The sequence below is a fragment of the Panthera uncia genome, chromosome D1 (genome assembly GCF_023721935.1).
Source record: "Panthera uncia isolate 11264 chromosome D1, Puncia_PCG_1.0, whole genome shotgun sequence".
In the NCBI taxonomy this organism is placed as follows: domain Eukaryota; kingdom Metazoa; phylum Chordata; class Mammalia; order Carnivora; family Felidae; genus Panthera; species Panthera uncia.
In genome coordinates this window covers 98,465,704-98,486,112 of record NC_064808.1, presented here as the reverse complement: position 1 = coordinate 98,486,112, position 20,409 = coordinate 98,465,704, and the positions used below count along the sequence as shown (strand labels likewise).

Genomic DNA, 20,409 nt, shown 5'->3' with positions numbered 1-20,409 from the left:
TCCCCGTCTTGGAGAAATCTTTAAAATTTTGGAAGTGAACCCTGAGCAAGAAAAGTCTTCCAGTGTGATTTTCTCCCAAAGAAGGTCAGCTCCGTAAGAAGAAAAGTGTTCGTTCGCTCTTTTGTATCCCTGGTACCTAGTACGGTGCCAGTGCAGTAGGCATTCGATACTTGTTTACCAAGCTGATGGATGAATAAGAATGTGGAGAAATCTACCACGCAGCATGAACTCCTAGTCCAAGCCCTGCTACTCACTCAAAAGAGAAAATCAATGTGTGAATACATGTGAACCCTGTTACAAGATAAACTGGGCCCATTAAAATTTTTGAGGGCTTATGTGAGCATACGTTGATTCGAATAGGGCAACACCAAACTAAACATGCTCTAGCCACAGAGGCTAGGGAGGTTTTTTACAGAGAAGACAGGGAAACAAAGCAAAGGACATTATTTGATTGTTCGTGGCTTAAGCAGTTGCCTTATTTGGGGAAAGCCTAGTTAGCTGTTCCTGAATGGTTGTGGCTTCAGTTTCATTTCTTTGGAGTATGGGGACTTTGGCTCTAGTTTAGGGTTGACCCCATAGGCTACCCAAGGCATTAGAGCCACCCCAGTCTTGTTTAATCACTTCGACAGCCCTCAGCACAAATTATTATTGTATTATTCTTTCGAAGGTCAATCCAGCTCCCCAAATGTGAGATTCAGCTCAGGTGTTCTGATTTGCTGCCTCCATTTCACTACACATATATTTAGCATTTCTGGCATAGCTCAAGCTGGTATCTTAAGGGAAATCATAAAGGATGCTGTTTGACCACTGGCTTTAGATTTTCAGAGTTTTAACTCCACAACCATTTATCCTTCCCCAGAATCGAAATTTGACCTTGAGTTAAAAACCATTAGGAGTACACATTAGATGACTACTTTCACTGTGTAAGTGTTCGATGCCCACAAGCCCCAGGGACATGTCTTCCCCCAAATACGTCAGGTCAGACAGAGAGATGTTGGAGGACAGTCCTTTGTAAGAGGCCTCTGTCTACCGAGCGTGCCTTCAGAAGAAGGTAGGGGTGATGGCTTTCTTCCTTGAAGGATCATGTCATCCAAGTCTTGCTCATAATGCATTTGGCCTGACATTTACTCTTTTTTTTTTTTTTTTTTTTAAATGTTGGTCCCTCAGCCTCCTGCCCCCTCTGGTGCCGTAGAACGCTCCGTGAACAAGCTACAGAGTTAATAATAACGGGAATTTGGCCCCGCCACCGCTCTGTGACAATGCAAAAAATGACAGCTTAAACATTCGTTTGAATCAGGGGGTCTCTGTGAGGAATAATAAATACCAGAATAACTTCCCTGAAACTCAATTCACTGCTTTAAAAAAAAATAAAAATAAAAGAAAGGGAGAGTGGGAGGAAGAAGGTATTCTGTTAAAAGAGGAGACTGGAGATCAGAGAGAAACCGGCCCAATCGGGAAATGCCAGCTATTAGGCCGCGAAGAATACAATGTGGGAACAGAAATGAGGGGGGGAGGATCGATACAGGAGCCGCTCTTGGAAACTATGTCTTATTCTCCACTCCGAGCAGGAAAGATTTTCCTATTTCCAGGTTTTTCTCCCTCCTTCACTGCAGGGCACTGTCGATACCAGAGAAACATTTATTTTGGCAAGATAAAGAACAGGTTTTGATCATCCCCTCAATGCCCAATTTTCCCCCAATCAAGGGAATGAAAGAAGAAATCTAGCCTTCCCTGGATCTTGGATGAACAGGAATATGGATTTACAAACTATCTGCCTATAGGGAGTCAATAAAACTCATTTTGAAAATGATGCCTACGTACCCGATGAACCATCAGATGATAATCAGAGGAGGGAAGTTATTCAAACATCCATTTCTATAGTCTTTGTTTTCATTCTCCCTTTCAAAACTCATCTCAATTTCTCTCTCTCTCTTCTTCTTCTTCTTTTTAAAATATGTACACACACAAAACCCTCACAAGATGAGAATTTTTGCAAAACATTTTAAAGAGCAAGGCTGTGATGGGAGAAAGCAAAAGACACACGGCAGCGATACAAGAGCTGCGGATTCACATCAGTCCAGAGTGAGGCTTTTCCCTCTTTGCACGGCAACCTGAATTCCATACCGAGGGTCACAGATCCTCTTTGAATTGCCAGCTTACGTCGCTATGTGTTGCCACCTTGATGCTATTTAAACAGTTTTCTTTTAACGCTCAGACAGTGAACTGTTCTCCTTTAAACAGGCTTTTATTTGACAAGAGTACGTTCCTGCAGATCTGAAGCTCCACTAACCGTGCCACAATTGTGCCATGCTCCGCTATAATCAACCGTGTTGTACATTTGAGCAACGCCACGCACACAGACACGCGGAAGGAAAAAAAAATGCGCAGAAAGAATTTAGGGTCATATAGCTCAGAACATTAAAAGGCAAAACTGTTCTCTGCCTCACATCTAAGGCAGGAGAGCTTTGAATGCCAGCTTCCGCGCATAATTATTTTCTGTTTTAAACATTTAACTGCGTGCTGCTGCTGTATCCTTGCTGAGGCTCACAATGAAAGCTACAAAACTAAGAGCCCTACTGTATGTTCGTCATTCCCGGCAACGTTCCTATGAGAAAACCTTATTAATGAGCTTGCAAACGAGCACCCAACAGGGAAATGTCACAAACAAGAGTGGCTAATGCCCCAGAAAATCAAATAACTGAACACTTGGCTGATTGTGGTGCCTTTCATATTTATAATAAAAAAGAGGGGGGGGGGCTTTAATTCACTAATTCTGAAGGGGTCAACACCTTGCTGAACAAAACAACTCATTTATTTATGTTCAGAAATCTCCAGATGATAAATTACATTGATGTTAATCACTTCAATGCATACTACACAATTAATATCTGTACTCACCACAAACTTAAAGATTATTAAAAGTATGACAGCATACACATCTGGCTGATTTTTCACATAATTGGGCACACCAATTTCTCCTGGTACCACAAATAAGGGTCCTAACAAACAAACACTGCAAGATTCTGTGTTCAATTAATTAGGACTTAAATCCACAAGACGAAAGCGATTCCAAGCTGCAGCTCGAGCCTGGTCTTCTGTACAATATGGTAGCACTCTATCTTACCCCTCCTCCTTTCCCCGCCATATTTAGGGTAAGCTATCTAGTGACATACAATGTAGGTGTTCATTATTTCCTTTTTTAAAAGTAATTTGTTTGTTTTTTTTAACGTTTATTTATTTTTGAGACAGAGAGAGACAGAGCATGAACGGGTGAGGGTCAGAGAGAGAGGGAGACACAGAATCCGAAGCAGGCTCCAGGCTCTGAGCTGTCAGCACAGAGCCCGACACGGGGCTCGAACCCACGGACCACGAGATCATGACCTGAGCCGAAGTCGGATGCTTAACCGACTGAGCCACCCAGGCGCCCCTAAGAGTAATTTCTTAAAAGAACATAATTTATATAGAATTCAAATCCATTATCTGCCATTTAACCCTGTTCATATCCTGACTAATACCCATTTGTCTTTGATGAGGTAGAAAAGGTTTCCATAAGGCTTCATGTAACAAAATGGGTCAGGACTGAACCAAGTAGGTATATTTAATACCAACTCCATTAGGTCACATTTCCCCAGCAAGGTAGTCCTATTTACCCAGAAAACAGCAATGCTTAATCTGAGGTTCACGGACAAGCTCAGTATTTAATGGTAATGACCTAATGCTTATAACTGTTATCATCAGGAATTGTTTTAGGTAGCAAAGAAAAGGACATTAAAAAATAATAGCTATATATTTGCTGTGATGTTTATTAAACAAAATACATATAGCAAATAAAAATCCTAACTTGATAGATATTTTTACACAGGTCTTTGTTAGGGAAAAGTGATAGAGTGACTTAAAGGCAAATTCTTTATTTTTATTATTATTATTATTTATTTGTTTATTTTTTCTTTTTTTAAATTTAACATTTATTTATTTTTGAGAGACAGAGAGAGAAAGAGCATGAGCAAGGGAGGGGCAGAGAGCGAGGGAGACACAGAAGCTGAAGCAGGCTCCAGGCTCTGAGCTGTCAGCACAGAGCCTGATGCAGGACTTGAACCCACGAACTGGGAGATCATGACCTGAGCCAAAGTCGGATGCTCAACCGGCTGAGCCACCCAGGCGTCCCATTTTTTATTAATTTTTAAATGCTTATTTATTTTTTAGAGAGAGAGCGAGCAAGTGTATGGGAGGGGCAAAGAGCGAGAGGGACAGAGTACCTGAAGCAGGCTCTGAGCAGTCAGTGCACAGCCTGACACAGGGCTGGCATTCAAACAGTGAGATCATGATCTGAGCCAAAGTCAGACGCTTAACCAACTGAGCCACGCAGTTGCCCCTTAAAGACAAATTCTAAATGAGGTAAAGGCACAGATGACCTGTGGATATGGGAAGAAAACTGGTCCTCGAATCAATGAAGTTAGGATAAATCTTTAGGATAAATGGACTCCTTAAATTGTAAGCAAAATGTGGTGAATATGTAATTTTGTTCCTCTTTTCCAGGTCTACGGGATTTTTATATTTATTTATTTATTTATTTATTTATTATTTTAATGTTTATTTATTTTTGAGAGGGGGGAGGGGCAGAGAGAGAGGGAGACAGAGAATCCGAAGCAGGCTCCAGGCTCTGAGCTGTCAGCACAGAGCCCGACGCGGGGCTCAAGCTCACGGACCATGAGATCATGACCTGAGCTGAAGTTGGCCACTTAACCTACTGGGCCTCCCAGACGCCCCAAGGTTTAGGGGACCTTTAAAGGGTTTTTAAGAAGGTTAAGAGCTGCTGACTTTAAGGGTTTGGGCCGATTAAAAAGTGAGGGTCTAATGTAACTCCTCATAGAAGATCTCAAATAATTCCACATGCATGCAGACTGGCTGCTGAATCTCATGTACTTAAGTATCTCTTCTTTTCTCGCTGCCATCAAGACACGGGGCTGCCTGTCTGCAGAGAGAGATGGGGTTAAACCACCAAGTGCTGGCCAATGACTGACAGAGCTTTAGCGCCCGATGACTGAGTGCCTTAGGCATTTGAGGCAGGAGGCTTTTGCGTTATCGCACAGCTGCTGGTGTTCAGGAGAGGAAAGCTGGTAGGAAATGAGGTAGAGAATTCCAGTCGTGTTTGAAGGAGCTACTTAAGGAATTCCTAGCTGACTCTGCCAAGTAGTCAGTAACGCTCCAGGAATGGAGGGTAGTGAACTGTCAGGTGACTTTCTTGAGCACAGAGTCTTATTCAAGATGCCAAACCAGACTCTAAATTCCCATTCGGATTAATATAATGGTTGATAACTCTTAACCTTTTTTTATGCAAAAAGCCTTTCTCTTTATATACATTCTGTAAAGGGAAGTATCAAGAGTAAAATGCCTGTGTGGTCCACTTTGGATAACAACAACAATAATAATAATAATAATAATAAACCACCCAGCCTCCTATACGAGGGTGCCATGTTAGAATTCACAAGTGACAGGCGTGTCTTCGGTTTTGGAAGGCACTGGTCACTTCCCTGTGGTGGAGGGCCCGCGGCACTCTGTAAGACTGAAGTCAATCAAATGGATTCAGAGAGGGAGCTCTGTTCCTTTTCCTAGAAGGACAAACCTCTCTTGAATCTACAGGACACGGAAGACAAAGACACTCTGGGGACCCGGGAAGAGTTTAGGGGTGGTGACTGGGTGAACTTCTAGTCGGGTTTCACAAAGGAGTTAATGTATTATTAAAGCTAATGGGCCCCTACAAGGAAAGTTAATGGATATTAAGTTTGCTTAAATGAATTACATATTAACAAAGTCACAAGAAATCTACTATCTGCCAATTTAGATAATATCTGATCGTTTCTGTTTTCCCATTATAGGGACATTACACCACAATAGTTTTAGTGATATGAAAATTATAAGCATGATGCCCATAATGAAGCTACATAATGAAGGAGATGAGATGAATTAACAAGAAAAACCTGCATTATGTAATGTTAAATTGAGCCCAACTCACAGAGTAGGAAAAGGTTGAGAATGAGATCGGTGTCTTAGGAGCAACTTTTTATGCCTTTTCCCGGCCCCTGTTTGGCTCGGGCAATTCAAACATGTGATGGAGACCGTAGTGGGCTGAACGGTGGCCCCCAAAAGATAGGCCCAGGTCCTAACCCCGGAGCCTGCGAATGCGACCTTACTTGGAAAAAGAGGTCTTTGCGGATGTAATCAAGTTCAGGATCGTGAGATGGGACCATTCTGGATTAGCAGGGTGGGCACTAACTCCCACAGCAAGTGTCCTTACAAGAGACATGCAGAGAAGAGAAGGCTGTGTCGAGGCAATGCAAGAGACTGGAAAGAGGCAGCCACAGATCAGGGAATATTGGGGCCCCCAGAAACCAGAAAAGACAAGGAAGCCTTTTCTCCTGGAGCCTTTTGAGAGAGTGTGGCCCTGTCACCCGTTCGATTTTAGACACCTGCCCTCTAGAACCATGAGAAAATAAATTTGTTGTTCTAAGCCACCAAGTTTGCAGTAATTTATTAGAGTGGCTCTAGCAAATGAACGGACAGATTCACAGGTGGTAATGCTTTGCGTCTATCAGACCCCCCCCCCCACCCAGTCACTCCCTTTCCAACCAAACTCTTACAGCATTTCCACCATGTACATTCACATATCACCTGCAAGTTTTTCACAGGCCTCTCAGTTACAGAAGCTCCCTGATTAAAAAAAAAAAAAAAAGTGAGAAGTTGGCTACTTGCTCGCGACTTTCCTGCAAGGATGGTTTTGTGCAGAAAACATTTTGGCAAGCAGAAGAGTCCAGAGAGAAAACAAGGGGAGCATCCTGAGTTCATCGGGCACAGTGAGGAGACAGCCCCACTCACCACGATCTAGCTGCTATCGATGAAGCTACTGAGATGGTGGCAGTGATCTCAAAAGAGTTCCATTTTTAAACTCATTGCTACACTTTAAGCTGAAAATGGAAGAGAATGTGCAATGTAAAACGACATGCTGATGCAGAATGGGAATAAAAGCCCCTCTATAAAAAAAAAAAAAAGAAAGAAAAGAGAATTCAGTACTTCTGATGGGGCCAAGAAAGTGGGAGGGATCACCTTAGGTTGTAAAGTTCACAAAGGAATGATTACAGTCAATATTCACAAAAGGCAATTAATTAAGTCATGTGGTAGAACAGATTGGGATCATCTTAAAGTTTTGCATTTGGGTTAAATGCAGTATTTTGAAAATCCTCACTGGCACTCGATAATATGGCAGCGTTTCAGGAAAATAATCCTTTGATTATTTCACTACTAAGACAACAAGATATAAACTCTACACTATATAAAACATATGTGTTCAATAAATGGCTTCTGAAATGTTTCTAGGCAACTGCTCCTCTGCGCTCTCGGTATAAAATACTCGGGTACCGCTGCGGTTTGAACCTGTGTGTCCCGCCCTCCCCAAATCCGTCTGTCGAAGTCGCAATGCCCACTGTTGAGGATCTGAGGAGGCGGGGCCTTTGGGATCAGTGCCCTCGGACCTTGGAAAGCAGCCCCCAGAGAGAGCTCTAGCCGCTTCCGCCCCACGAGGACGCAGCGAGGAGGCGGTGGCTGAGAGCCAGGAAAAGGGCTTTCTCCTGAACAGAACCATGCTGGTCGGCCTTCATCTTGGACTTTCCGGCCTCCAGGGCTGTGAGAGAGAAATCACCGCTGCTTATAAGGCACGCCGTCTGTGGTACCTGGTTAAGGCAGCCCCGAGCGCACTGGCAGGTACTCACACTGTACTTCCAGGTACCGCTGCGTCTGCAAGTTTCCGGTCACGGCAGGGTGCTCTACCTGGCAGATCACTGGGACCCCATCATCCTCCTTGTGAACCTTCAGCATCAGCTGGCTCGTCACAGTGTACATGTCTGACCACTCCTCCACCTCCGATTTGCCTGGGGGACACAGGATACACCGAGACCTCAGTCGAGTGAATTTCTATCACCCTGATTTTATATATTCCCCACTGCTCGCCTGCCCCACCATCGCCATTTTAACAAAGGTGATGGAAGTCACCTGGGGCAGGGTAAGCTGTGGGTAGATCACGGATAAAATGATAACTTCCTACTTTTCAACTTTGCAGGATAGTAGGTAAGATGTATTGCAACCCCACATAATATATACTATTTTAATTTAACTGTATTACATATGCGTCTTCTAGCTTAAAACCTCCCACCAAAAGGCAGCTGAAAGTTGAACCACCGTGCCATCTGACTGCTGACGGCGTTTTGGAGGAGGAAAAGAGAAGCGCTTTTCACCCCTACAACCATCTGAACTTGAAACGTCTAGTAGGCTGTCGTGCGGTTTAAAAATTCCAGGACATCATCCAAATCTCCTAAGTAATTCAATCAGGAATAGAGATATAAACAAGCCCCTCTGCCCACCCCATCAGCAACAATTAGGAGGGAAAGTAACTAAATGGATTTACATAATTGAAATTGTAATTGAAATGTTTCAACTCTGAGACTTTTGGAAGACCACAGAAAATGTAGTGGCGGTGGGTAGAGCAAAGTCAGATACAGGCTTTGGGCCAGATGGGAGACATGTCCAAGAACACCCAGAAAAGGAGGGAGGAGGCTTCCGGATGGGATGAATAGGCCAACGTGGCCCCTTTCCTGAACTCAGCACTCCCCGGGACATAGCGCACCATTAACTTTCTTTTAATGTTTTGTATTTATTGGTACACATTTAATGGCTCAATTCACTTAGAAAAGCAGAGGGGAAATGAGAAACTCCTTCCTTCCAAAACCATACCTAGGAAATAGGAGATTAAAACAGAGCAAGCTTTTTGAAACTTAAGCCGTTATATATAGATTTATCTCTTTCTAGATATAGATTTTTATATCCCCTTTCTAAAAGGGCTTATTCTTTTCTTCCTGGCACTCCTGATTTATTTAACAAGCACATACAGAGCACTTACCTTGCCCCAGATACCAGCTACAAGCTTTACAAACATTCACTCATTTCATCTTCCTAAGAATCCCATAAAATCTGTAATCTTAATATCCCATTTTAGCAGAAACTGCGGCACACAGCTAGCATTTCTGTCTAATGACCAGAGGAGGTTAGCCCCCGGGGACTACTTGGAAAGGGATAAGAATGCCGACATGTACCTACAACTCAGGATGACTGACACTTAAGGGTCAAATAGGGGACGGGCTGTGGCCACGGCGATGACGAAGGTGGCAGATGTTTGCAGGATCTGCCTGTGCTGCTGTCACAAACTGGGAACTTGGCAAAAGAACGGGCTGGTGAAATGGGCAACTGAAGCACAGGTGCCATGAGAGAAGGGGGGCCTGCAGATTCACAGTGAAGATAAAATTCTTAGTCCACTTGGCAGAGCCGTCCCTGCAGGAAAGCACATGGTCCGTGAGCGGACAGTGCGGTAAGGTATGTTAGAATGACCTGGAGTTCAGCATGAAGGCTGTTAGACTATTTTTTTTTTAATGTGTAACATGAGAAAGTGGGGTTCTGACCCACCCTGGGTCACAGGGTAAATGAGAACCTGAGTTCAGTGACCCCTCTAACACCTCTTCCCGGTCTAAAGAGTCCTGGTGTATAAGTCTAGTTCTTTCTGAGTGTTGGAGTAAATATCCAGGAACACGTATCACCACAAACCCTCAAACCACGTAAGGAGGATATGCATTAGATTCAATAAAGTGCCCTTAGGCTTTGGCTTCAGATGCATTTAGCAATTGATTATAAACCACACTTATATGGATATTTTTGTTTTAGGGGCATGTTTTGCATTTATCTTGCGTTTCCACAAAGGTAGATGCCCTTGCAGGAATCAGGTGCCCACTGACAGGGGCAGCCCGCGCCTCACCTTTTAGCTCCTTGTTCCCTTTGAACCACCTGATAGTCGTGGCTGGTTTGCTGGCCATGGCGGTGCAGTTGACTTCGATCTCCTCGCCTTCCACCGCGGTGTCTTTCTGGATATCGATCATCAGATTGCGTGGTGGGACTACAAATTAAACATGTGCGCTTTTTAAACACAGAATCCATTTCTGCACATGGCCTTCTTTTCATTAGAAACTAGCACCACTGCTATCAAAAAGAGGAGACAAATAACGGACGTTCCTGATGGGAATTTAAAACAAACTGCTACCAGAGGGGAAAAAAGAAGTACAAAGCCATTATCAAACAAGGTGAATCATATCATGCACGAGTTGTGAGTTTAGAATTTCTCTCCTAAAGTCACCTTATAAAAAATGCCCATTCTCCCATTCCCCTAACTTTTCAATGACCAAGCTGTAACAATGTAGGTATCAGATGAGCTGTCAATCGGTTATTAGAAAATTGAACAGGAAGTAGATACAAACGTAAGATGAGCAAACTCTATTGAAATTATCATCCTTATCCGGAAGGATGTGAAAGGACTGCTTCTCCTTGAACTCAACCCTTGGATTTCAATCTTCATATAAAAGATTCCAAAGACAACCAGCTTTGGAATCAAAGACCTGGAGTCCCTTAAAACAATCACTCACCATAAATATACGTAGAAAAGTTGTGCCTCGGAACCAGTTGCATTCAGTTAAAAATATTCATAGAGCACCAGAATGCGATCATGACCTCCAATGGATGGCATGGTAAAAAACCACTGGCTATGAAGATGCAGTAATATAGGAAATGCCAGTTAATTTGCATTTTCCCACGTCATTTTCCCACGTTCTGAAATCTCATGCTCCAGGTTTTAGACAGCAAAGGTGAACAAGACTATTAAGTGCTTACAAGTCAACTTTATACATCAGAATTAAAGCCACTCTTTTTAAAACACACTAGAGCATATGGAATAAGATGGTCAGGATAAAATATTTTAGGGCTACAATGCTGAATATCAAATCCAGAGTATGTAAGATGATGGGGATGGTGAAGAAAGTACGTTATCTTGTATGGAGCTGAGTTGGCAGTGAAACTTTGCATAAGGTGCAACCTTACCTCAAGACTGAGCTTCTTGAAATAAAAATCAGTAAGAATACTGAATTCAGTAGAGTGAATCTAAGACTATGTGCCCTGACCACCATGAATAAGCAAAGACAGTTCTGAGACTTATGATTAATAAGTTTCTCAACTCAGAAGAGAAACAAGAAATTAAATATGTATAAACATGCCATCCCGATGATCAAGTTGAATAATAAATCTCTGATACCGCTTCAATAAATTATGGGATTAAACCACGTATTTGGGATTTCCAACTGTTCCAGCCCAATGTAAAATTCTGTGTACGGGAAGACTTTTACACTGAACTGAAGCCCTTAAAATTCCTACCGAGAACGACGGAAAAGGAAACAGACATGTTGCATATGTTTTTCAGCAAGACAGTGTGTAGGGGGTGTGTGTGTGGAGGGGTAACTATTAGAGCGAACCCAGGCCTCTTCTTTGTTCCCTGTGTAAAAGGAAAAGAACACATTTGCTCAACCGGATGTGTTGCCCAAGTGATATGGCCCAAGTGAGTAGTTAAACGTGGCCAAAAACTACCCTTGCTTACGTTAATAAATAAATAAATAAATACATACATAAATAAATAAATAAGCAGAAAGAGAGAGAGTCTGACATTCAATTTGGAATTGCACATCTGCCAGCATTTTAAGAGACACAGAAAAGCAGTTACAAAAGTAAATGGGACGACTTCAGCTAGCTATTTCCTTAACAGAGATATTCTTGCCAGATGACAATCAGGACGGTTATGGATTTTCATCACGCACCTAGATGGTTGATACAGAATACACAGAGAGACTGCATGTTTAGGACCAACAAATACTATCCAATTCTAAGTGCAGTATCATAGGGATATTGAAACAAAATGCTATTGTTAGAGCAAATGTCAGAGGAGAAGGCTGCCCAAGCCTAGAGAAAATAAGATCTCGGTGAGCTAGGAGGAACAAAAGTAAGAGGCGCTAAGATAAAACGCCAAAGAGTAAAAGATGCGGGAATGTCCCCCTACAGATGGAGGAATCAAAGTCGAATGAGAATTCTTGTCAAGGTTCAGACAAAACTAAAAGTGATTTCTGATGTTGCCATACACGATGATTCCCAATGAGAAACGTAACTGAAGAGATATTCCTCAGTTTAAGGAAATTCAAACTGAGTAGCAGAGACTCAAGGAAAGCGGTTCTCTTCGGCCATGACAAAGAGGGCAGATAGACAGCGTTCTCTTTCCTAGAAGTTGCTACAGAAGGGAGTCAGCTGCATTCCACCTTGTGTGCACAACTTTGTGGAGGAAACCCTTAAGGCTCGCTCTGTGGTAACCTGGGGATCTTGATGGGAAGAGACCCAGGAGTAGTTAAAAAGGCTGCGGCACGTACTGCTGTCAAGTCTCAATGACACCCAGCCTCCAACACAGGCTTTGTCGGGTATTTGCTTTCTGTGTGTTCCTGAGTATCTTTCCTCCACACTCTCCTTGTTCATGCTGAGCCTGAAGACGGCTTTAGCTCCCCTCATCACAGGCTTCTCCTAACCGTCACTAGGTGTTCTTCAGCGGTATTCTCTCTGCAAGATGGAGTCGGTCATGGAGACGATGGCATGCTCTTTCCACATTACCAGTAATGTCTGCTGGTTCAAAAGGGCAGGTATAAATGAGGCCAGAGGAATACTTACCAATGCCTCTTAGATTTTCTTTGGAGGTTGGGAGTCTGACCGGCAGCAAAGAGACCCTCATCTGGATTACTAGTGTTTGACATGGTCCCTGCTAACTCTTCCTCTTCTGCAGCAGATATACCATGAAGTTCCCTAACCCTTCAGGGTGATGCAGCACTGTCTCCTAGGGTTATCTTCCTGAAGAGCTAACGTTACCTAACTTCACGGCTAAGGTACACATATGGAAAATTTCCCAAGTCTGGGAAAACAGGGCCAGTGCAGGAGAATAAAGGACTCGTTTAGTGTGGAGAAGAGCATCCTGAGAGAGTGGGGTGATTTTTTTTTTTCCAAGTCCACACTGTTCTTAAGATTGTGGCCAGGATTTCTGACTTTACAAATATGAGAAGAAGAAAACAGTCAAGTACAGTGGGAGTCGTGTGGTTTACAAACATAAAATCAAATATGATCATGTGAGTCCTAATGGTTTATTGATATCAGTAATAAAGGTGACTTCTCTCTGATTTTTTTTTTTCAAAAGCAAGAAAGCTTTGGAAAATATAAATGAGGCAATTTAAGTGTTTCTTAAAAAATGGTGCAGGGCAAGAAAAACTTAAAGTTGATTTTGGTCTGTTAATTGTCCCCTGTTCTCCCTTTAACTCCATAACGTCTACTCTAATACAAAAGTGGTTAGTAAAGTATAAAAATCCATTTATACAAAAAATGAATTGAAACTGCTACTAACCAGAGAATACACTTATACATGCTCCGCTAAACAGACACATTTAGTAAAAACTGCCTGCAGCCATTAATGAAAATAACCAAAGATGTATGTAAGGAGGTGCATACAGATGAAAACCTGAATGAAAATCACAGAAGGGAAATACTAGAAAATAGCAAAGAAATGTCAAGGTTCTTCTTAGCTAACCTCAAATCTATAAAAGTGCTCATTATAAACATCAACGCCTACAACATTAAAAAAAAAAATCCGCAATATCAAGATGAGTCACACGTTAATTACAACAAAAGAGGAGTCTTAAAGCTGATCAGTATGTGAAATCTCACTCCCAAACCCTTTTAAATAATTAGGTTCTTCTGTTCCTGGAATCTTAAGAGTGAACACTAATCTTAAAAGGACAGGACTGTAATAATATTAGCTACTATTATCAGTAACTATATTTATCTTAAAGCGGCATATTCTATTTCTCGGGCCACTGTTTCCCTGAATACTGGTATAAAGAGAGTCCTGTACTACGAAAGGAACCAACTCACACAAGTGTAAGAAGTGAATGGATATCCTACAAGGCACCCAAATGCACGCAGAGTATCACTGGAGGGTTTTCAGTTTTTACACGGATAACATAAATACGCATCATAGTAACCAACAAATAACCACCTCTGAGCTCTTAGAATTATGCTGAAGGTTTTCCTGAATGCTTCCAACAACTAATAGGCACATGCACTAAAAGCAGTGTCTTCCACTCAACGAGAAGGTAGACAGCCGTGTGAGTACCTATATGGAGTCCTTTTCAGAGAAGCATGGATAGAAACAAAGACTAATAGATCACTCTTCATTCATTCGAATATCTGAAAATTCTAAACCTTAGAAAAAAGGTTTGAAAAGATGAGTACCAGTGAAAATTGTCAGATTTTGGAATATGAAAGACTCAAACACTGATGACAACAACCTCACTCTGTCAAAGAATCCTACAGTCAATTCAATGGTAAGAATACTAAATGAACACATAATATCTGCAGCGAGAGCATCGACTAGTGTTACTTCCAAGTATGTTTAAGTTAATGCTTCCACACAATATAAGCAGGAACCTATTACCTCTAGAATAATCAGACCTCCAGAAGGATTATAGGCATAAATGCCTCTCAAAAGTCTAGTGCCGTTGTGCTGACTCCCAACCACTGGGCATATTCAGTCAAACGGGCCCGATCTAGTGGGTCTGAGAACAAATGTACCAGATACTGGAAACTGACAGGCAGTCACTGCTTGCCTGTGGCCAGCTATGCTCCTGAAAACAAAAGATGTGCACCTTTGGGGAAAAATCTTGAAACGGCAGCATTTGGGATTTTATTAAGAACAACCTAGGCTAGAAGGCACAAAGGATATGAGCCAGAACAGTGGGGTCTGTTTCAAGGTCTGTGATTCTAGATTCTTACCCGTGTGCTTTGTGAGTGGGGCAAGATGGCTAGTCTCTGTTATTATCATTTCTCTCTGTGAAATAGTCGTGTTTAAAGGTATATGTAGAAAAATATCCTGAAAATTCAAAATGCTGCAAGTTCATTCCCTTCTGTTGCTGTTACTCTTGTGGAAAGGCCAGAAACGATGACAGGTCGATGGGCGGATGGTCAGTTTGGAGTCTGTGCAGCCAATGACTTACTCCAAAAAGCCAACAGTGTTTTCAAATACTTCTGAACAATGAGGTGGACAGAAAACTTCAAGTGCATGTATGTGATTTTGCACGATACCAAAATAGTCATCCTTCCATGCTTATTTCTACAGATCTCATATGGGTTAAGGCTAGAATTAAAGACAGACATGTACCTCTGAAAGCCGTTAAAGCCATCTACCATTAAACACAGACCACGTTAGAAACTGCATGACCTGACATGAAATGTGACTTCCTGAAATCAGTGTTCCTCTTACCGAGAACATGTATGTAAGTGCTAGGAACATGTTTTAGTTTAATGGATAAAAAAAAATGTATTTTCCCTTCTACAGCTGTGTTTAAACAAAGTAATGGGGCAGCAGCTCCACGCATAAATCCATAAATACATATATGTTCACACACACTAAGCAAAAATGTCCTTCATGTTTATCTTTCCTTCTAATCTTCATATCATTACACTGAAAACCTGCACTCTGCCGCCTCAAATAGACTTTGATTCATGATCTTTCTGAAGGTGTAAATCAGAGATCTTGCCTCATGTTAGAGCGAACGTCCTTGAAAACTCAGTTTCAAAAATCCACATCAGCTGGTATTATGTCCTGGTATACAGCTTTGTCTAAAAAAGGTGACTAACTCAGGCCATCTTCAACACAGGGATATCTGCTGACTGTATCAAAATATAAATAGGGAAACGTAGCTACTGGGAATTTCCAGAAAATCACAATCTGGTGATCATAACTGAAGACATTCAACTCACTAGAGGTGTTCTTAGCAGCCTGTCAACAGTCCTTGCTTATTATCAGCCTTCTCTCCCTAGAAACTCTTAATTCTTTTATGGCCAACGGTTGCAATTTGTGGCAAAGTGTGTGTTCATGGGGTATGATTTTTACAGCATAATCTACAGCATAAGCGATACACAAGGCAGTGAGGAAAGCCAAAGATAAGGAGATCAACAATATTAAATGAGATGTAAGTCAGAAGAAAGAATCATTAAGCGGGTTTTATAACTGCGCTCTGCCATGGGGTAGAGATGTGGTAGCCCATCTCCTCCTTCCTTGAACAGAACAAAAAAAAAAATCCCGGTAGTTAGAAGCAACGACATTTCATGTGGTGAGTGACTCATCGGAGGGCTCTAACTTCTCTTGATCTTTGCTTCTGAAGCTTGAGGGTTCAAGCCCAAGAACACATGGAATCTATAAAGACCGCTGATTGCCATTCCTTAGAGTGTTTGGTAAAAGAGGCTATTTTTTAAAGTCAGCAAGATGGGTGGTGATTCTTCCTAAAACAGGCTTGAACAGCAACAACATTAACCATTAACCTTTTCCTTGTTGCTGGAAGCCATCGGTAGTAAGGGCCACCCCACTCCGTTTCCCGGGACGCGCCCCACGCGTCTCTTACCCAGCACTGTGATTGTGGTGTAACTTTCCTGGGGAGGGTCAGTGTAGAGCTGGCAAAAGTATCTTCCTTCATCCGAAATCGAGACATTTGTCAGCGACACTTTGAGTTCACTGCTAGAAAAATTCAGCAACTGAAACCTGCTGTCCTTCAGAGCTGCGAGACAAAACACAGAGGCAGTGATTAGGAGGAAGCGGACGGACCATCCATTTTCCTTACCTTGGGGAGGAGGAAGTCAGGTGACTGGAAAGGCCGCTACAGAGTAGAAAAATCGAGTAAGTCTTTGGGCACCTGTTGGGTACTTCTTCATGCTTCCTGAATTACTGTTTTGGGCTTCAACGATAACTGCACGTAGACAAATAACCTTGTCTGAAAGGAAAGTGACACACATGGGGCCTGTGGGTGTAAGAGCACGCGCAAACACACAGACGTGCGGGCACGTGCCCACACCCACGCACACGCACATGTGCTCCTTGCTGTCACTTTCAGCACGTGCTCATAAATCGTATCAGATTTTCCACTGGAGTTCAGCAAAATGAAAACAGAAGGAAGGGCAGGCTGTGAGGATCCTCTGGACGTCCAGGGACTAGGATGTACTCCCCTTGAAAAAGAGTGCTTCCAAATTATGAAACCCCCCAAAAAATCATTATTAGTAATTTGAAAAACAACATGGAAGCAATTTAAAAACATTTTACAACAAAACAATCCCATCTGCATTTAACTTGGATGCATCTTTGTATCTGGTATGGTTGGAGGTGAAGCTTCCCGAAGCCCACGACCCAGGGCCTCCCAAAGCCTCAGGCCCTGCCTGCAGTTTTCCAACTTCAGCTTCAGCTTCACAACAGCAAACAGAGGAGGATAAAGTAGGAAATCAGAGTCACCACAAAAGTAATGTTTGTGGGCTTTTCATTCATTTCAAACATTCACCTTTAAAGTCCTTCTACTAATTTTGGCAAAGGCTAGATTCATTTATAATGACCAAAATTCACTTTAAGAATGACTGGCTCCTCTCCTTTGACCCTCCTTCACCCTCTTAGATGCTCCTTGGGTTTATCAACTCCACACTTCCTGAATGTTCTGGGGCGTTGGGGAGGAGGGGGACAAGTAGGTGGGAAGGGACGTTCCTCTACATGTGCTTTGATGAGGTACCGATGTTCTCAAAGAGCAGTTTTTTGAAAGACCTGACTCTTGGTCTTGCTAAGCTCAGACATCCATCTGAACCATTTCTAGGATATACAATTGAGTTTCAATGATTACCTTCTGTGATATCATATTCGGTAAGGTTCCAGCACATGGTAACCTCCATCTACCAGAGGCTATGGTGATAGGAGAGTTTGGTTTTGTCTCCATAGGCACAGATTGCCTTGGAAACTTCAATCTTCAAACCAAACAGATTACCCTTCAGAATGCTATATTTTCTTTGCCTTACCCTATTTGAGTTGTTGTGTCCAGGACTCAATTGCAATTCACCTTGAATTACTACAATCAATTCCTATTGCAAAGTAAGACCGCTTTACTTTTAAAAGGGACCATTCAAGGTTTCTATTAAGTAGAAAGATTATGATTGCATGTCTCTTCTTCCCTCTGAAGAATTGACTAAACTTTAAGCATCTAACATTAAATTTAGAAAAGGAGGCCTTGGCAATCTCTTTATCAAGGCAACATGTAGGAAAAAAAAAAGTTGCCATCTAATACTATTGAGATGGAAACTTACGCCTGAAGTCCCTGAAATAAATGGTCTGCCTGTTGGGATTCAGCAGCTGGATCACAGAGTCGTCACTCTTATTGACTTGGCAGCTGATGGTCGCAACTTCTCCCTCGATCACTGTCACGTCTTTCGTAAACAAATTCTGTCCATCACCTTTAAAAAAAAAAAAAGGAGAAAAGAATTTCCATCGATTAAAATTTGGCTCATGGCTCAGTTAAAATGAGAAGCAAGAAGTGTGTTAGAAAATGGACTCCAGAAGCAACACTGGTGTGGCTCCCTCACTCATCCCAGAGAGATCCAGGGGCCAAATGCAACTTAGCCTGGAGTCAACGCGCTCTCAAAAGTGGGGATGCCAACGTTCCAGCTTCCGCTATCTTATACCAGTTAAGGAGTGTGTTGGAGAGGTACGGAAAGGTCAGAGAATTCACTTTTCTAAGAAGCTGCAGCTGTCACAAATGGAGTGGGGGAGAAACATATACTCAACCTCAGCTCACACGCCCTTGAGCTAAGCTCTTTGGTCGCCTCACAGAAAACTCAAGGGACCACTTAATAGAAGTAGGGGAGGAGGGCTCAGTAAATAACTTTCTCTTGTTAGTGGCTGTCGACGTTCCCAAGGTGTAGGCAGGTCAGTTGTTTACTGAGTGGGAGTGAGGACCTACCCAGCTAGGACTCTCTGGAATCTCCATCAAATCCTGGGAGAGCTTACAGTTCAGTCTGTTACTCTGCTCTCAGAAACTAACACCTTCCAGACTCACCGAAAGCCCCAGGCAGTCCCAAACCATGCCCCTTCTGCAGCTTGCCCATCTAGCCACTCAGAACATCTCTTTCAGAACACATCAAAAAGTTAAAGGTTACAGATCCACTGATACGGGCTTCTCTCCAGATCTGCTCTAGTTTGTTGCTTCTAAGATTAGTGACAGTGGCCAGCGTGCCTCATGAATGTCCCATAGGATCCACAGCACGGGTAGGAGGAGAGCAGAATTCAGTTCAATAGCAAAAGATGAAGCAACTGTTGAATGTCCAATTCTGCACCTGGGATAGCAGAGGATATAGAAATACAGGACCCCGTCCCAACCTTTCAGAGGCTGCAATGTGGGGGGGGGGGGGGGGGGGGGGAGGGGAGGGGAGGGGAATGGATACCTAATCTTCACTTACGGAACAAAAAATGCAGAATGGGCAATGGGTATGTACAAAGGTTGGTCGGGAAGATTGCTTTTTGGCTGGATGATCTCAAGTAAATTATTTCAAGTCCCCGCGCCAGTGTCTCATCTGCAAAATGGGGACAGTAATTCAAAGCCCTCTCCCAGAGCTGTTGGAAGGATTGAGAAAGGTAATAAATATAAAGCGTTTAGCACTGTGTCTAGCTTCTTATAAAGCTGAATAAATGAGAGCTGCCCTCCTCATCACCATCATTTCTGTAGTTGTCAAATCCAAACATTTATTAGGCAATTCCACATGCTGGGGGGTAGTGTGCGTGCAAGAATGAAGGCTCACACTCCCTCCTCTCAAGCTCTCTAGGTAATTACAGATCAGGGTGGTTTATTCACTCCTCCCGCCAAAATACAAAACAAAACAACAACCCCAAAACAACTTTGTCACATTTAGAGACAAAGGTCAAAATAAATCCTATCGCAAAAGAGAGAGAGAGAGGGCGCGAGAGCGCACATAAGTAGAGATGGCAATCGTTGTAAATGGAGGATATCCACCTGCTATCGTATTTCTGCTGAAGGATCCTTGTTTGCCAGGACACAGCGAGGAAGTGTGAGAAGGGTGTGAGATGGCATTAAGCCAAATCCACCTAGAAGCAGACCAGCCTCTGACAGAGGATTAGAAAGGAGAGGACTAGGGGTTAAGGACAAAATTATTAGAGCCGCAGATAAAACAAAAATTCTTGGTGCTCGAGGAGTAAACCGAATTAACCTAGGTGTGCGAATGCAGGCCCCCAGGGCTGGCAGTGAGCGGAGAGGGTAAATATTCCCTAGCTTGATCCAGCAGTGAAAGCTTAGTGGGCTGAACAATGTTATAGAGTAACAACAAAAAGAAGACGTGATCAAAACAACCAAAACCAAAACCACAAAGGAACGCTTATTTTTTCCTCTGTGGATTACTGGGACAGACACGGAATTCAGAAGCCAGCTGGAGGGAGCGGTGTAGTCCCAGATCTGAGAAAAGGACAAGGAAAAGGGAATTCCTGCCAATCAAGCAAGCTTCTCAAGGTGGCTTTACCGGCCCTGGAAAGAGTATGTACAGAAAGGACAACGCGCTAATTTCCTTGGGGTAACCCAATCCAGTAAGAAAATTAAG

The 20,409-nt window shown here is 42.7% G+C and overlaps 1 protein-coding gene across 4 annotated transcripts in view; it reads right to left on the bottom strand.

Moving 5' to 3' along the window:
* Window positions 1-20,409, bottom strand: part of CADM1 (cell adhesion molecule 1) — a 329,561-nt gene that overhangs the window by 48,748 nt on the left and 260,404 nt on the right. For all 4 annotated transcript variants that reach the window (XM_049621235.1, XM_049621244.1, XM_049621251.1 and 1 more), the window contains exons 2-5: window positions 18,112-18,258; window positions 16,401-16,553; window positions 9,854-9,991; window positions 7,764-7,922 (exon numbers count right to left, since the gene is read on the bottom strand). In XM_049621235.1, the coding sequence (XP_049477192.1) occupies window positions 7,764-7,922; window positions 9,854-9,991; window positions 16,401-16,553; window positions 18,112-18,258 (597 nt within the window). The remainder of the gene's footprint in view (window positions 1-7,763; window positions 7,923-9,853; window positions 9,992-16,400; window positions 16,554-18,111; window positions 18,259-20,409) is intronic.